Source organism: Eschrichtius robustus, chromosome 10, assembly GCF_028021215.1.
Source record: "Eschrichtius robustus isolate mEscRob2 chromosome 10, mEscRob2.pri, whole genome shotgun sequence".
Taxonomy (NCBI): Eukaryota; Metazoa; Chordata; class Mammalia; order Artiodactyla; family Eschrichtiidae; genus Eschrichtius; species Eschrichtius robustus.
Genome location: NC_090833.1, coordinates 88,314,232 through 88,330,739, shown reverse-complemented (window position 1 = coordinate 88,330,739; position 16,508 = coordinate 88,314,232). Strand labels below are relative to the sequence as shown.

Below are 16,508 nucleotides of genomic sequence, written 5' to 3'. Positions count from 1 at the left end.
GGGTAATATTATATATATTATATATAAATTATTACTATACAAATTATTACAATTAATTATAAATTACATTATATATATATCACATCTTCTTTATCCATTCATCTATTGATGAGCACTTGGGTTGCTACCATATCTTGATTACTGTAAATGGTACTGCAATGAACATAAGGGTGCATATATCTTTTCAAATTAGTGTTTTCATTTTCTTTAGATAAATACCTAGGAATGGAATGGCTGGATGGTTTGGTAGTTCTATTTTTAATTTTTTCAGGACTCTCCATACTGTTTTCTATAGCATATGAGTGTTCCCTTTTCTCCACATCCTTGTCAGCTCTTGTTACTTGTTTTTTTCATAATAGTCATTCTGACAAGTGTGAGGTGCTATCTCATTGTGGTTTAGATTTGCATTTCCCTGATGATTGGTGATGTTGAGCATCTTTTCATGTGCCTGTTGGACATCTATATGTCTTCTTTGGGAAAATGTCTATTTGAATCCTCTCCCCATTTTTTTCTTTTTAATTTAAAAATTTTTATTTTTTATTAATTAATTTTTTATTGGAGTATAGCTGTTTACAATGTTGTGTTAGTTTCTGTTGTACAGCAAAGTGAGTCAGTTATACACACACATATATCCACTCTTTTTTAGATCCTATTCCCATATAGGTCATTACAGAGTACTGAATAGGGTTCCCTGTGCTATTCAGTAGGTTCTCATTAGTTATCTATTCTATATATAGTAGTGTGTATATTTCCAATCTCCCAATTTATTCCTCCCCTTATTATCCCCCCTGGTAACCACAAGTTTTTTTTTTTTTTATGCCTGTGACTCAACTTCTGTTTTGTAAATAGGTTCATTTGTGCCATTTCTTTAGATTCCACATATAAGGGACATCCTATGATATTTATCTTTCTCTGACTGACTTCACTCAGTATGACAATCTCTAGGTCCATCCAGGTCGCTGCAAATGGCATTATTTCATTCTTTTATATGGCTGAGTAATATTCCATTGTATAAGTGTACCACATCTTCTTTATCCATTCCTCTGTTGAGGCATTTAGGTTGTTTCCATGTCCTGGCTTCTGCCCATTTTTAAATCAAGTTGTTTGTTTCTTTGATGTCAAGTTGTATGTGTTCTTTGTGTATCTTGGATGTCAACCCCTTAACCCATAAATCTTTTGGAACTATCTTCTCCCATTCAGTAGGTGACCTTTTTGCTTTGATGATAGTTTCCTTAGCTGTGCAAAACTTTTTAGTTTGATGTAGTCCCATTTGTTTATTTTTGCTTTTGTTTCCCTTGCCTAAGGAGATATATGCAAAAATATTATTAAGACTGATGTCAAAGAGCATATTGCCTATATTTTCTCCTAGAAATTTTATGGTTTCAAGTCTTACATTTAAGTCTTTAATCCACTTTGAATTTAATTTTGTGCCTGGTGTGAGAAAGTAGTCCAGTTTGATTCTTTTCATGTAGCTGTCCAGTTTTGCCAACTCCATTTATTGAAGAGGCTGTCTTTTCCTCATTGTATATTCTTTTCTCCTTTGTTGTAGATTTATTGCACATATAAGTGTCAGTTCATTTCTCAGTTCTCTATTCTGTTCCATCGATCTATGTGTCTGTTTTTGTGACAGTACCATGTTGTTTTGATTATAGTAGCTTTATAGTATAGTTTGAAATTAGGTAGCATGATACTTCTAGCTTTGTTCTGCTTTTTCAAAATTGTTTTGGCTATTCAAGATCTTTTGTGTCTCCATGAAAATTTTAGAATTATTTGTTCTACTTCTTTGAAAAAATGCCATTGGTATTTTGATAGGGATTGCATTGACTCTGTAGATTGTTTGGGTAGTATGGTAATTTTAACAATATTAATTCTTCCAATCCATGAGCATGTTATATCTTTCCATCTCTTTGTGTCATCTTCAATTTCTTTCATCAGTGTCCTATAGTTTTCTGAGTACAGAAATACCTTAGTTAAAAGGTATTTTATTTATTTTTTTGATGTGATGGTAAATGGGATTGTTTTCCTAATTTATCTTTCTGATAGTTTGTTGCTAGTGTATAGAAATACAACAGGTTTCTGTATATTAATTTTGTATCCTGAAACTTTACTGAATTCATTGGTGAGTTCTAGTGGTTTGCTTGGATCTCTTTAGAATTTGCTATGTATAGTATCATGTCATCTGCAAACAGTGATAGTTTTACTTCATCCTTTCCAACTTGGATTCCTTTTGATTCTTTTTCTAATCTGATTGCTGTGGCTAGGACTTCCACTAATATGTTGAATAAAAGTGATGAGAATGGGCATCCTTTTCTTGTTCTGACCTTAGAGGAAATGCTTTCAGCTTTTCCTCATTGAGTATGATGTTAGCTGTGGGCTTGTCATATATGGCCTTTATTATGTTGAGGTATGTTCCCTTTATACCCACTTTGTTGAGAGGTTTTATCATAAATGGATGTTAAATTTTGTCAAAAGCCTTTTCCACATCTATTGAGACGATTATATGACTTTTATTCTTGAATTTGTTAATATGGTATATCACATTGATTGATTTGTGGATATTGAACCATCCTAGCGTCCCTGGGATAAATCCCACTTGATCATGATTGTATAATCTTTTTAATGTATTGTTGAATTTGCTAATATTTTGTTGAGACATTTTGCATCTATGTTCATCAGTGATATTAGCCTGTAATTTTCTTTTTTTGTGTGATATCTTTGTCTGGTTTTGGTTTCAGAGTGATGCTGGCCTCAGAATGAGTTTGGAAGTGCTCCTTCCTCTGAAATTTTTTTTGGAATAGTTGGAGAAGGATAGGTGTTAATTCTCTAAATGTTTGGTAGAATTCACTTGTGAAGCCATCTTGTCCTGGACCTTTGTTTATTGGGAGTTTTTATTTTTTAATTAAAAAAAATTTTATTGAAGTGTAGTTGATTTACAATGTTGTGTTAATTTCTGGTATACAGCAAAGTGATTCAGTTTTATACATACGTATTCAGTTTTATATATATATATATGTATATATATATATATATATACATATATATATTCTTTTTCATAGTCTTCTCCATTATGGTTTATCACAAGATATTGAATACAGTTCCCTGTGCTGTACAGTAGGACCTTATTATTTATCTATTTTACATATAGTAGTTTGTACCTGCTAATCCCAAACTTTTAATTTATCTCCCTCCCCCTTGCTATCCCCTTTGGTAACCATAAGTTTGTTTTCTACATCTGTGAGTCTATTTTATTTTGTAAATAAGTTCATTTTTTCCATTTTTTTAAGATTCCACATGTAAGTGATATCATATGGTATTTGTCTTTCTCTGTCTGACTTACTTCTCTTAGTAGGATAATCTGTAGGTCCATTCATGTTGCTGCAGATGGCATTATTTCTTTTTTTTTGGCTGAGTTATACACACACACACACACACACACACACACACACACACATATACCACATCCTCTTTACCTATTCATCTGTCAATAGACATTTAGGTGCTTCCATATCTTGGCTATTGTAAGTAGTGATGACTATGAACATTGGGGTGTATGTATCTTTTCAAATTAAAGTTTTCTCCAGATATATGCCCATGAGTGGAATTGCTGGATCATAGGGTAACTCTATTTTTAGTTTTTTAAAGACCATCCATACTGTTTTCCATAGTGGCTGCACCAATTTACATTCCTACCAACTGTGTAGGTGGGTTCCCTTTTCTCCACACCCTGTCCAGTATTTATTATTTGTAGACTTTTTAATGATGGCCATTCTGATTGGTGTGAGGTGATACCTCATTGTAGTTTTGATTTGCATTTCTCTAATAATTAGTGATGTTGAGCATCTTTGGCCATCTGTATGTCTTCTTTGGAGAAATGTCTATTTAGGTCTTCTGCCTATTTTTTATTGGGCTGTTTTTTTTGTTATTGAGTTATATGAGCTGTTTGTGTATTTTGGAAATTAAGCCCTTATTGGTTGCATTGTTTGCAAATATTTTCTCCCAGTTCATAGGTTGTCTTTGTCTTTTTGTTTTGTTTATGGTTTCCTTTGCTGTGCAAAACCTTATAAATTTGATTAGGTCCCATTTATTTATTTTTGCTTTTATTTCTATTGTTTTGGGAGATGTTGGGAATTTTTTGATTACTGATTCAACTTCATTATGAAAATTGGTCTGTTTACATTTTCTATTTCTTCCTGGTTCAGTCTTGGGAGATTGTACATTTCTAGTAATTTGTCCAATTCTTCTTGGTTGTTAATTTTATTGGCATATAATTGTTCATAGTAATATCTTATGATCCTTTGTATTTCTGAGGTGTTGGTTGTAACTTTTCCTTTTTCATTTCTGATTTTATTGATTTGGGTTCTCTCTCTTATTTTCTTGATGAGTGTGGCTAAAAGTTTATCAATTTTGTTTATCTTTTGAAAGAAACAGATCTTACTTTCATTGATCTTTTCTGTTGTTATTTTAATTTTTTAGTCTCTATTTCATTTATGTCTGCTCTGATCTTTATTATTTCTTTCATTATACTAACTTTGGGTTTTGGTTGTTCTCTTTTTTCAGTTCCTTAGGTGTAAGGTTAGATTGTTTATTTGAGATTTTTCTTGTTTCCTGAGGTAGGCTTGTATCACTATAAACTTCACCCTTAGAACTGTTTTTTGTTGTGTCCCGTAGATTATGCATCATTCTGTTTTTGTGTTCATTTGTCTCCAGGCAGTTTTTGATTTCTTCAGTGACCCGCTGGTTGTTTAGTGACATATTGTTTAGCCTCCACTTGTTTGTGTTTTTTGCAGTTTTTTCTTGTTGATAACTAGTCTTATAGAGTTGTGGTTGGAAAATATGCTTACTATGACTTCAGTCTTCTTAAATTTCCTGAGACTTGTTTTGTGGCCTAGCATGTAATCTATCCTGAAGAATGTTCCATGTGCAGTTGAAAAGAATGTGTATTTTGCTACTTTGGGAGGGAATGTTCTATATATACCTATTAAATTCATCTGTCCTACTGTATCATTTAAGGCCTGTGTTTCCTTATTGATTTTCTGTCTGGATGGCCTGTCCATTGATGTAAGTGTGTTGTTAAGTTCCCCTACTATTATTGTGTTACTGTCAATTTCTGCTTTATGTCTGTTAATATTTATGTACGTATGTGCTCCTATGTAAGGTGCACATGTATTTACAATAGCTATATCTTCTTCTTGGATTGATCCCTTGATTATTATATAATGTCCTACTTTTTCTCTTATTACAGTCTCTGTTTAAAAGTGTATTTTTTCTTTTTTTAAATTGGGGTATAGTTGTTTTACAATGTTGTGTATTTTTTCTGATGTATGTTTTGTACCCTGGCTTTCTTTTGATTTCCATTTGCATGGAATATCTTTTTTCATTCCCTCACTTTCAGTCTGTATGTGTCTTTAATTAATTAATTAATTTTTCTGCACTGCGTGGCTTGTGGGATCCTAGTTCCCCAACCAGGGATTGAACCTAGGGCCATGGCAGTGAAAGTGCTGAGTCCTAACCACTGGCCCACCAAGGAATTCCCTGTATGTGTCTTTAGATCTGAAATGAGTCTCTTGTAGGCAGCATATATACTGGGTTTGTTTTTATATCCATTCAGCCACTCTATGTGTTTTGATTGGAGCATTTAATCCAGTTACATTTACAGTAATTATTGATATGTATGTTCTTTTTGCCATTTTGTTAATTGTAATTGAGTTGTTTTTGTAGTTCTTTTTTGTTCCTTTCTACTTCTTTTTCTTGCTTTCCTTGTGATTTGATGACTATCTTTAGTGTTATATTTTGATTCCTTTTCCTTTTGTGTGAACATATCTATTATAGGTTTTTGGTTTGTTGTTACCATGAGGTTTATATATAGCAATCTCTATATATACATGATTGTTTTAAGTTAATGATCTATTAAGTTTGAACGCATTTTAACAATCCTGTATTTTTACTCCCCGCCCTTCATATTTACTGTTTTTGACATTATAATTTGCATCTTTTTGTTCTGTTTATCCCTTAACTGCTTATTGTGGATATAGATGATTTTACTACTTTTGTTTTTTAACCTTCCTCCTAGCTTTATATGTGGTTTATTTACTACCTTTGCTGTATGTTTGACTTTACTGATGAGATTTTTTCCTTTCGTACTTTTCATATTTCTATTTGTGGCCTTTTCTTTTCTGCCTAGGGAAGAAGTCCCTTTAACAGTTCTTGTAAAGCTGGTTTCATGGTGCTGAACTCTTAGCTTTTGCTTGTCTGTAAAACCTTTTTTCTCACCTTCAAATCTGAATGAAAACCTTGCCAGGTAGAGTATTCTTCATTGTAGGTTTTTCCCTTTCTTCACTTTCAATACACTGTGCCACTCTCTTCTGGCCTGCAGAGTTTCTGCTGAAAAGTCAGCTGTTAGTCTTTTGGGAGTCCCCTTCTATGTAACTGTTGCTTTTCCTTTGTGGCTTTTAATATTCTCTCTTTATTTTTACTATTTTAATTACAATGTGTCTTGGTGTGGTCTTCTTTGTGTTGATCATGTTTGGGACTCTCTGTGCTTCCTGGACCTGGATATCTGTTTCCTTTCCCAGGTTAGGGAAGTTTTCAGCCCTTATGATGTCTTCAAATATCTTCTCTGTTTCCTTCTCTTTCTCTTCTCCTGCTAATGTTAGTATTCTTGATGTCACAGAGGTCTCTTAAACTGTTCTGACTTTTAAAAATTCTTTTTTCTTTTTTCTGTTAAGCTTCAGTAATTTCCACTACTATGTCATCCAATTTGCTGATACATTTTTATGTATCATCTAATCTACTGATTCCTTCTACTGTACTTTTATTACAGTCATTGTATTCTTTAGCGCTGTTTGGTTTTTTATATTTTCTAACTCTTTTTTAAAAAACTTCTAACTTCTCACTCCGTTCATCTTACACCATTCTTCTCCTGAGTTCTTTGAGCATCTTTCTGATCATTACCTTGAACTCTTTATCAGATAGATTGCTTATCTCCACTTCACTTAGTTCTTTTTCTGGGGTTTTATCTTGTTCCTTCATTTGGAACATATTCCTCTGTTGCCTTATTGTGCCTAATTTACTGTTTTTATTTCTATGTATCTGGTAGGATGGTTACATTTCCTGATCTTGGAGAAGTGGTCTTTTGTGGGAGATGCCCTATGTATCCCAGAAGTGTACTCCCCTCTGGTCAACAAAGATATATGCTCTAGGAGTGCCCCCATGTGGACTGTGTCATGGCGGGCTGATTACTGTGGGTGGTCTGGTAGGCTAGGTTGGCCTCCAGTTCTGTCTTTTGCGGAGGCTACTGGCCACTGGTGGGTGGGACTGGGTCTTTAGGTGGCTGGCTGTGGAGCCCCAGGGTGTCCTGGGGCTAGTGCTGCCTCACTGGTGTGTGGGTCAGACTTCAGGGTGGCTGGTTACAGGGCTTGGGATCCCAAATCTAGTGTTGGCCTACTAGAGGGTGGGGCTGGTTCCTCACATGGCTGGCTGCTGAGTCTCTGGTGTCCCAAAGCTGGTGTCAACCCTCTGGTGAGTGGGGCCTGATCCCAGGGCAGCTGTGAGGCCCAAGGTGTCTCAGAGCTGGTGTTAGTCTGCTGATGGGTGGGCTAGGTCCTGACATGTCAGGCTGTGGGGCTGTCATGTTCTTGGAACTTTTGTCTGTCTGCTGGTAGGTAAGACTGAGTTCTAGGTCTAGTGACATCCCACTGGTGGGCAGAGCCAGGTCTTGGGGACTTTGGCTGCAGGGCCCATGGGTCCTGGAACTGGTGTTGGCTTGCTTGTGTTCAGGGCTGAGGCCCAGGGTGTCCTGGAGATAGTGACAGCCCCCTGGTGAGCAGAGCCTGGTCCCAGTGTCTCTGGCTGCAAGGCCCTGGGGGTCCTGGAGTTGGTGTTGGCCTGCTGGTGGACAGGTTTGGACCTGACAGCTGGCTGTGGGGCCTTGGGGGTCCTGGGGCCAGTGCCAGTGCACTGGTGGTTGGGCTTTTGCCCTGGTTCCCAGAGTGTGTGAGATTTTGTGTGCGCTTTAAAAGTGGAGTTTCTATATCCTAATGCCCTCTGGCTCTACTGAAAATAAGCCTACTGACTTTCAAAGCCAAACATTCTGGGGCCTCATCTTCCTGGAGCAGGACCCTCAGGCTGGGGAGCCCAATGTGGGGCTCAGACCCCTCGCTCCTTGGGGAGAACCTCTGCAATTGTAATTATCTTCCCATTTGTGGGTCTCCTGCCTGGGGGAATAGGTCTTGATTATACCACATTCCACCCCTCTTACTCATCTCTTTGTGGTTCCTTCTTTATATCTTTAGTTGTAGGAGATCTTTTCTGCTAGACTTCAGGTCTCTCTCATCAGTAGTTGTTCTGTAAATAGTTGTAATTTTGGTGTTCCTGTGAGAGGAGGGGAGCTCAGCATCTTCCTGCTCCACCATCTTGGCCACTCTCCTGTTCATTCACTCTTTTATGCATTCAGGTATTTGCTTAGTGCCTACTGTGCCTCAGGCATTGTGCCAGGTGATGGAAAGCATTTCTGATTTTTTTCCTGGAATCTCATTTTAGTAGAATCTTGCTAGAAAGAATATGAAGACACTGGGAGATCAAGCACCAGAAAGAGAAAGTGCTCACTAAGAGAAAGAAGAAAGAGAGGGTGTTACTATGTACAGAGTTCTATTAATTTAGAAATACCTCACGACTGTTCTGACAAGTGACTGCTTTGACTGTTCTGACGTTCCTGAGAAAACCCTGTTTGCTGAGAAAATGTCACAAGACATTTAAACTTTAACAACTACTTGAAAGATTTGGGACTTAACTTCAGTCATCAGATATACATTTTTAAAGATGATGAATATAAATTGAGATGTTTTCTTGCAACTTCCTTGCTCTTCTTTTCTCCCAGACACTTATGTTTTTGTCTATTAAAGGCAAGCATTCTGAGCGTGATCCCGTCATGGGCCTTCTACAGCAGCGTGTTTCAGAAGATGCTCCTGACTCGCTACATGGACTACCTCAAGCAGAATGCCAACATCAGATAGTCCTGGTGGGCTGATGTGCCACCCAGCATTGCTTTCTTCACCAAGTTCTGCGTTGGCCACAGAGGACCCAGGAACAGACCAGTACTTGTCACCTCCCTGAAGCTGGAGGGCCCATGACACAGATCCAGTACTTAAAATTCAACTTTGTTTTGCAATTTTACTCAAGTCTGGAGATCTTTGGGAGAGCTGTGATGTAAAAACATGTGTTGTGCGATGGGGTTTTAATAGTTACAGAAGGTGAGGGCGTCTATAGGTAAAACTGGAAAATTTTCTGTATGGGACTATAATATAATGTAGTGCGAAGAAAGCCTCCAATTCTTTGAATATTGGTAACAATTATACCTAGTAATCTACTTTTATAGCTATATTAAAGAATTTCTGAAATTACTAAACTTTATCAAGACTGCTGTAGTCCTAGAGCCCTCACTGGTTCTCAAACTGGCTTCCTCAGAGACCCAGAAAACTGTCTAGGAGAAGGGGTGGGGACAACAGCTACATCAGGACAGTTTCTGGGGACCCCTTATTTCAACTAATGCAGCACCAGATTTATCTATTTCAATTTTATTTGGGGTTCTATGGAAGACTGTGTTTAGAAAAATCAAAACAGAAAATATGTTGCTAAAAGTAGTTTAAAAAACCATTGCTCTAACACAGGAGTTGGTATCTCTAGAAATGAGTTTTTACAGGTCTCCAGCCCTTGGGTTGCTGGACTGAGGGCTTTAATTGTCAATGCATATGAGGTGGTGTGTTAGGGAACTACTATCCTTCAACTCTTGAGGGAGTTGGGGGAGGATCATGCCAGCTGGTGACCCTGCATTGTCTGGCATTGGTCAAGAGTGCTTCCCCAAGACATCATCGTGTTCTAGGCACTGCCAATGCTTGGTGGCACTTATCTTTTCTGAGAATGTCATTTGCATTTATGGTGTGAGCAAAGATTATGTGCTGCTGCTCCAGTTTTAAAAGGATTCTGGGAGATTTGGTTGAAATTTATGGGACATTTTGATGTTCTGGAAGAAAGCAGAGGATAGAACATTTAAAACCTTGGTAAGCTTAGAAAGTGGACTATAATATCATAGCTCTTATTAGACCTTCCCTGAGGAAAAGACTGGGAAAATTTATCCATTTTAAAGTATGGATATCTACTTATATTTTCTCAGTTATGGGCAACAATAACAACTATAATACAGGACGCTTTTATGTACTGATTATTAACCTGGTGTCTTTCAGTCCTAAGCTCCACCTTTTATACTCTGATCTATGGTGATGGTCTGGGGAAGCTTCAAACTCGAGTCCTAAGACACTCACACCAGCTGGCTTTGGGTTAGATTCTGCCTAGGGGAGGCAAATTTGGGAGAGTAAAAGGAGGTAGAAAGGGCTAGGGAAATTTCTTCGTGTTTGTACTTCTGTTGCCATCACTCTGCAGAGAGAACAGCTTTAGCCAGACTCAGCACCAATCAAGAGGCAGCCTGTAAGGATCTGAGCACCAGCCCCACAAAGCCCTCTTTAGGTATCTGAGCCTTAACCATGCAGGGGTCCCCCTCTAAGCATCCAGTTCCCAGAAACTCCACCTCCTCCTTTTTGTTCCACCAGCCCTGCAGTTACTGATATCTGGGTTACTTAGTATCCTCTTTTTGCTCTTTCAGCCTTTCAACTTTGGTGTTACCAATTCCCTCTCTTAAATTCCCTCTGTTTGAAATACTCAGTGTGCTTTTGTTTTGTTTTTGTTTTTTGTGATTGGAGGTAACTGAGCCTGGACCTGACATAATCTGTCACATTGATTATCTTCCTCGATCTCTGAAGCAGCCTGGATGGGTGGAATCTCTTTTTTACAAAGAAGAATCAAAAACTCCTTATCAGTCAGTATCCCAAGAGGAAACAAAAGGCATGTTTGAGCAATTTGAGGAATTAATTGCAAATGTGTGGGAAGGGTGTAGGTAAGTCATCAGAGCTAGTGATAGAGGGGTGCTTTTACTACCCCAAGGCCTGAAGGGGCTGGGAAAGGACCAAATACTAGGAGAGAGAGAGAAAGGGAACTGTGTAAGAAGCACTGCCTCAGAGGAACTGCAACCTTTGGCTGAGAGATGCTGCCAGGCGGTGGCCACTCCATAGAGAGGCAGAGGGGAATTGTGATACTGTGGTTTAGAATGAGAAATATATATTTCACTTTCATTCCCATTCTTTGGAATTTCCTAAGTGATAAGAGCAATAAATGTGCCAATTGTTATTCATAATGAGCCCCTTTCAACTGCACTTGAGTTTAAGTTAATGAGGTGGCTTTTAGAAAACCCTAAAGATGACAGTTGGTTGCCAGGGGAACCAATCATGTGATTAGAGTTGGAAATTTTAGCCCCACTCTTCAACCTTTGGGGAGGGAAGAAGGGTGGAGACTGAGTTCAATCACCAATGGCCAATGATTTAATCAATCATGCCTATGTAATGAAGCCTCCATATAATATGAACTATAACTATGGGGTTTAGAGAACTTCCGGGTTAGTGAACATGTGGAGGTGCTGGGAAGGTGTCATGCCCACAGAGGGCATGGAAGCTCCACACCCCTTCCCACATACTTTAACCTATGCAGCTCTTTCCTCTGGCTGTTCCTGAGTTGTATTCCTTTATACATAAACTGGAAATCTAGTAAGTAAACTGGTTTCCTCAGTTCTGTGAGCCATTCTAGCAAATCATCAAACCTGAGGAGGCGTTGTGGGAACATCTGATTTAGAGCCAGTTGGTCAGAAGCCCAGATAACAGCCTGGACTTGCAATTGATATATGAAGTGGGAGCAGTCTTGAGGGACTGAGCCCTTAACCTGTGGGATCTGATGCTATGTTCAGGTAGATAGTGTCAGAATTGAGTTGAATTGTAGGACATCCAGCGGGTGTCCAAGAATTGCTTGCTGTGGGAAAATCTCCCCACACAGTTGGTGATCAGAATTACTTGAGAGTAGAGAGAGGGTTGAGTGGAAAAACAGGGGTGTTTTACCTTTACTGAAATGATACCCAAACTTCATTCTCCTGCTGTCTTCTGGGCCTCCTGCTGGTGCCTCCCATTGGTCACATCCAACTGGAAGCTCACTGATGTAAATCATAAGGTTAATCTCCTGAGATACCAAGTTGTGGGTGGGGAGGGGGAAGGGTAGAGGCTGGATCTGGAGAAAAGGGATGCAACATAAGCCCCACATATTAGGTGATTTGTCCAAGTCATACCATTAATAGTTGGTAGCACCTGGATTAGGACATTGGGCTTCTTTCTTACTACACTTCACTCTATGTTTCAAAAGGGGTAAAACTTTAAGCCAAAAGAGTAAGTATCTCATTGTGGACTTTATGATATCAGCAAAGTGGGAGGTATTTTACAGACATTAAAGGCTAATCTACTTAAACAATCATGCTTGCTTGCTGTACCAGTTATTATTGCTGTGTAATAAGTAATGCCCAACTTAGTAGCATAAAATGACAACAATTTTCTTGTCCTTACAGATTTTGTGGGTCAGAAAGGGCACAGTGGGCAGGTTTGTTTTGCTCCATGATATCTGGGGGCTCAGCTGGGAAGACTCAATGACTGGAAATGATTCAGCTTCCGGAGCTAGAATCATCTGAAAGGTTGCTTAGTTACATGTCTGGCAATTGATGGGACTTGCTGCCTGGGACCCCAGATGGGGCTGCAGGATGGAAACCTACACATGGCTTCTCTAAATGCAGCTTGGTTTTCCTCACAGCATGGTGGCTGGGTTCCAAGAATGAGCATCCCAAAGAAAACTAGGCGGAAGCCATACTGTTTATATGACTTAACCTTGGAAGTCACATGGCATCATTTGAAAGCCCTCCCAGATTCAATGGGAGGGGACACAAACCCCATCTCTTGATGGGAGAAGTATCACATGTAATAGGAAATATTGTTGTGACCACCTCTGGAAAATACAATGAGCCACACTAATTAATCTTTTTTGTCCCGGCCTATATCAATTATGGAGAGTTACTTGGCATTTCAACTATTGATGGAGCAACTTGTAAAAGTGTAGATATTGTGTTTCAAAACCTTTACTTCAATCCCTGGTAAATTTGCCTTTGGGGAAGAACTTCTACAACCAGCAGCTTAGGTGACAAAAGGAATGCAGTTCAGCTAATAAAACCTTGGGCAGATGTTAGAGATAAATTTTTAGTTGTGTGATATAGGAGTTTTTCCAATGTATTAATTCTGGGTAGATTTGAATGATTGATTATCTAACAAGCTTTTTGAGGGTCTTTAAGAGAGCATTTCCTCATAGGAAAAGCCCTAAGATGTTGGACTGGATGAAATGAGGGTAGAAAAATGCTGTATTTTAAGATCTTTATTCCCATCACCACTAGCACTAGATAATAACTAACATTTGTTGAGTACTAATAATGTGTCAGGGACTATGTAAATCCTTCCTATATAATAACTTAGGAAGTAGGTAGGAAATCATATTATTATTACCTTCATTTTACAGATGAGGAAACTGAGGCACAGAAAAGTTGAGTAACTCATACCGATTCACCTGACCAGTGAGTGACAGAGCTGGGATATGAACGTGCATCCTCTTCCAGCATATAGGCTAAAGCACTATAGTATAGCCCTAACTGTCTGGATAAGTTTCTTTAATTGGGAGTAATGACAAGGGGTGAACACTATTGCCCCCAACTCTGTATTTTTCACTTTCACATGTCCTGGAGAGAGGGGAGGAATTGGGCTTTGCAACCAGGCCCACGTGTCTCGATTTCAACACTGACCATTTTCCAAATTTACCATCATCTGGGAATCATTTGGGAACAGCGAGGCTTGCCAAACTTCACAGAGCTTTTCTTTCCACTGAGGAGTACTGAGCTCTTGTTTCTTGCCTGATTCTCTTCTTTTTGTTTGGAGGTCTTGGGAGCCTGAGGAACAGCATCAGCAGCTGGTCCTTCTTCCAGCCTTCCATCTGTATTACCTCCCTGGATGCCAAAGGCGGAAGAATCCCTCTGACAACACTTGGAGCAGGAAAATGAGGTGATTATGGGCTGCTGCTCCGAAAAAGTTGGGAGCTGTTGCTGGGGCAGTTCCCTGAGGCGTCATCCATTTCTTGTTCTTGTGGGATGGGAAACAGAAAGCCCTACTTCAAAAAGACTTTTTTAGCCAGAGCTTGCCAGAGAAAGCTGAAGACGGTCATCCCAAGGTCAGCATGATTTTAATCATGTTTGCTTCCGATGCCAAAGAAGATGATTATTCTCATTGTAGTTTATCCACTGTGCTTAGGACGCAGTCTGTTTTAACTTGTGACTGCCCTCTAATGGTCTAGGACAGAGACTGTTGGTTTTCTTTTTTTTTATAATCCTATAGGAGTTTTAGAACAGAATCCAATTTGGGGAAAGAAATCTCTCAAATTATTTTTAGTTCTTTTTTTTTTTAAATTAAGGTATACTTGACATATAACATAATATTAGTTTCAAGTGTACAACATAATTCGATACATGTATACATTGCAAAATGATCAGCACAATAAGATTAGTTAACATCCATCATCACACATGTTTACAAAAATTTTTTCTTGTGATGAGAACTTTTAAGATCTACTCTCTTAACCGCTTTCAAATATACAACACGGTATTGTTACCTTTAGTCACCATGCTGCACATTATATCACCAGGACTTGCTTATTTCATAACCTTTTGACCACCCTCACCCCCACACCCCACACCATGCCTCTGCTAACCATCAATCTACTCTCTGTATTTATGAATTAGGGTTTTTAAAAAGATTCCACATATATATGAGATCATACTGTATTTGTCTTTTCTGTCTGACTTGTTTGTCTTAGCATAACGCCCTCAAGGTCCAGCCTTCAATTCTTTCTTTTTCTGAGCTACTTTTGTGAGAGTGTGTGTTTGTGTATCTGTGTACGGCATCATCAAGAAAGAAAGAGGAGGAGAGAAGAGGAGAGGAACTGTTTCACTTTCACACACTCTGACAAGATGGCCGACAATAGGCCAAGGCACTTAGCTTCTTCAGTAAAATCACCTCAGCAGTAAAGTTAGAAGATTTTATCACATGATCTATAATTTTCAATTCAGCTCTTATAGTCTATGCATCTCAAGTAAGTTTTGCAAATAAACTTTCTTTCTCAATCCTTAAAAAATAATTTTCCTGATTATAAAAAACAGTGTAGGAAATATAGAAAATATAGAAGAGAAGAAAATAAAAACCACCATTTATCCCACCACCCAATATTAACCATTCTTCATTGATTATGGATTTTCTTTTATAAATTTTCTCTTTGTGTGTGTCAGATTTTATATTCTGCCTCTTGCCTTAAGATTATAGCATGAGATTTCTTTGTGTTAATCAGTATTCAAAAAATGATTTACAATGGTTACTTAAATGACTCAACATCGTTTATTTTACCATCTTTTTTTTTGCTTTGCATTTAGGTATTTCCTTATTTTTAAAATCTTATAAATAACTTACACCAATATACATCCTTTATATGCATCGTTTTTACAGTTGTTGATGTTGATGTTTTGAGTACCTTTATAATGGCTTTATTAATTCACATACTATACAATTCACCCATTTAAAGAGTACACTTTGGTCGTTTTTAGTATATTCAAAAAGTTGTGCAGACATTGGCACAATTAATATTAGAATAATTTTTTTACATTTCATCACCCCACATAGGAACGCCATGCCCATCAGCAGTCACTCCCCATTCCACATGCCCCCTCCCCAGCCCCACGCAACCACTAATCTACTTTCTGTCTCTATGGATTTGCCTATTTTGGACTTTTAGTATAACTGGAGTCATATAATCTGTGGGGTTTTTTTTATTGGCTTCTTTCACTTAGCATAATGTTTTCAAGGTTTATCCATGTTGTAACAGATATCAGTACTTCATTCCTTTTTATTGCTGAATAATATTCTATTGTATGAATAATATCACATTTTGTCAGTTCATCAGTTGATGCACATTTAGGTTATTTCTACTTTTTAGCTATTATAAATAATGCTACTATGAACATTTGTGTACAAGTTTTTGTGTGGACATATATTTTCATTTCTGTTGGATATATACCTAGGAGTGGAATTGCTGGGTGGTGTGGTAACTCTATGTTTGACCTTTTGAGGAACTGCCACACTGTTTTCCAAAGTGGTGATACCATTTTTACATTACCACCAGCAGTGTATGAGGGTTCCAATTCCTCTACATCCTCACCAGCACTTGTTATTTTCTATCTTTTAAATTATAGCCATCCTAGTGGATATGAAATGATACCTCACTGTGGTTTTGATTTTCATTTCCTTGGTGGCTAATGATGTTGAGAATCTTTTTAAGTCCTTATTGACCATTTATTTTCTTTGGAGAAAAATATACTCAGATTGTTTGCCCATTTTTTTTTGTTAATTTAACATCTTTATTGGAGTATAATTGCTTTACAACGGTGTGTTAGTTTCTTCTTTATAACGAAGTGAATCAGTTATACATATACATATATCCCCATATCT

The 16,508-nt window shown here is 37.9% G+C and overlaps 1 protein-coding gene across 2 annotated transcripts in view; it reads left to right on the top strand.

Annotated features, from left to right (window-relative positions):
- HSD17B3 (hydroxysteroid 17-beta dehydrogenase 3) overlaps positions 1-9,337 on the top strand; it is a 36,405-nt gene extending 27,068 nt beyond the window's left edge. For both annotated transcript variants that reach the window (XM_068552878.1, XM_068552877.1), the window contains one exon: positions 8,901-9,337. In XM_068552878.1, the coding sequence (XP_068408979.1) occupies positions 8,901-9,011 (111 nt within the window). In that variant the 3' untranslated portion in view covers positions 9,012-9,337. The remainder of the gene's footprint in view (positions 1-8,900) is intronic.
- Positions 9,338-16,508: the final 7,171 nt, after the last annotated feature.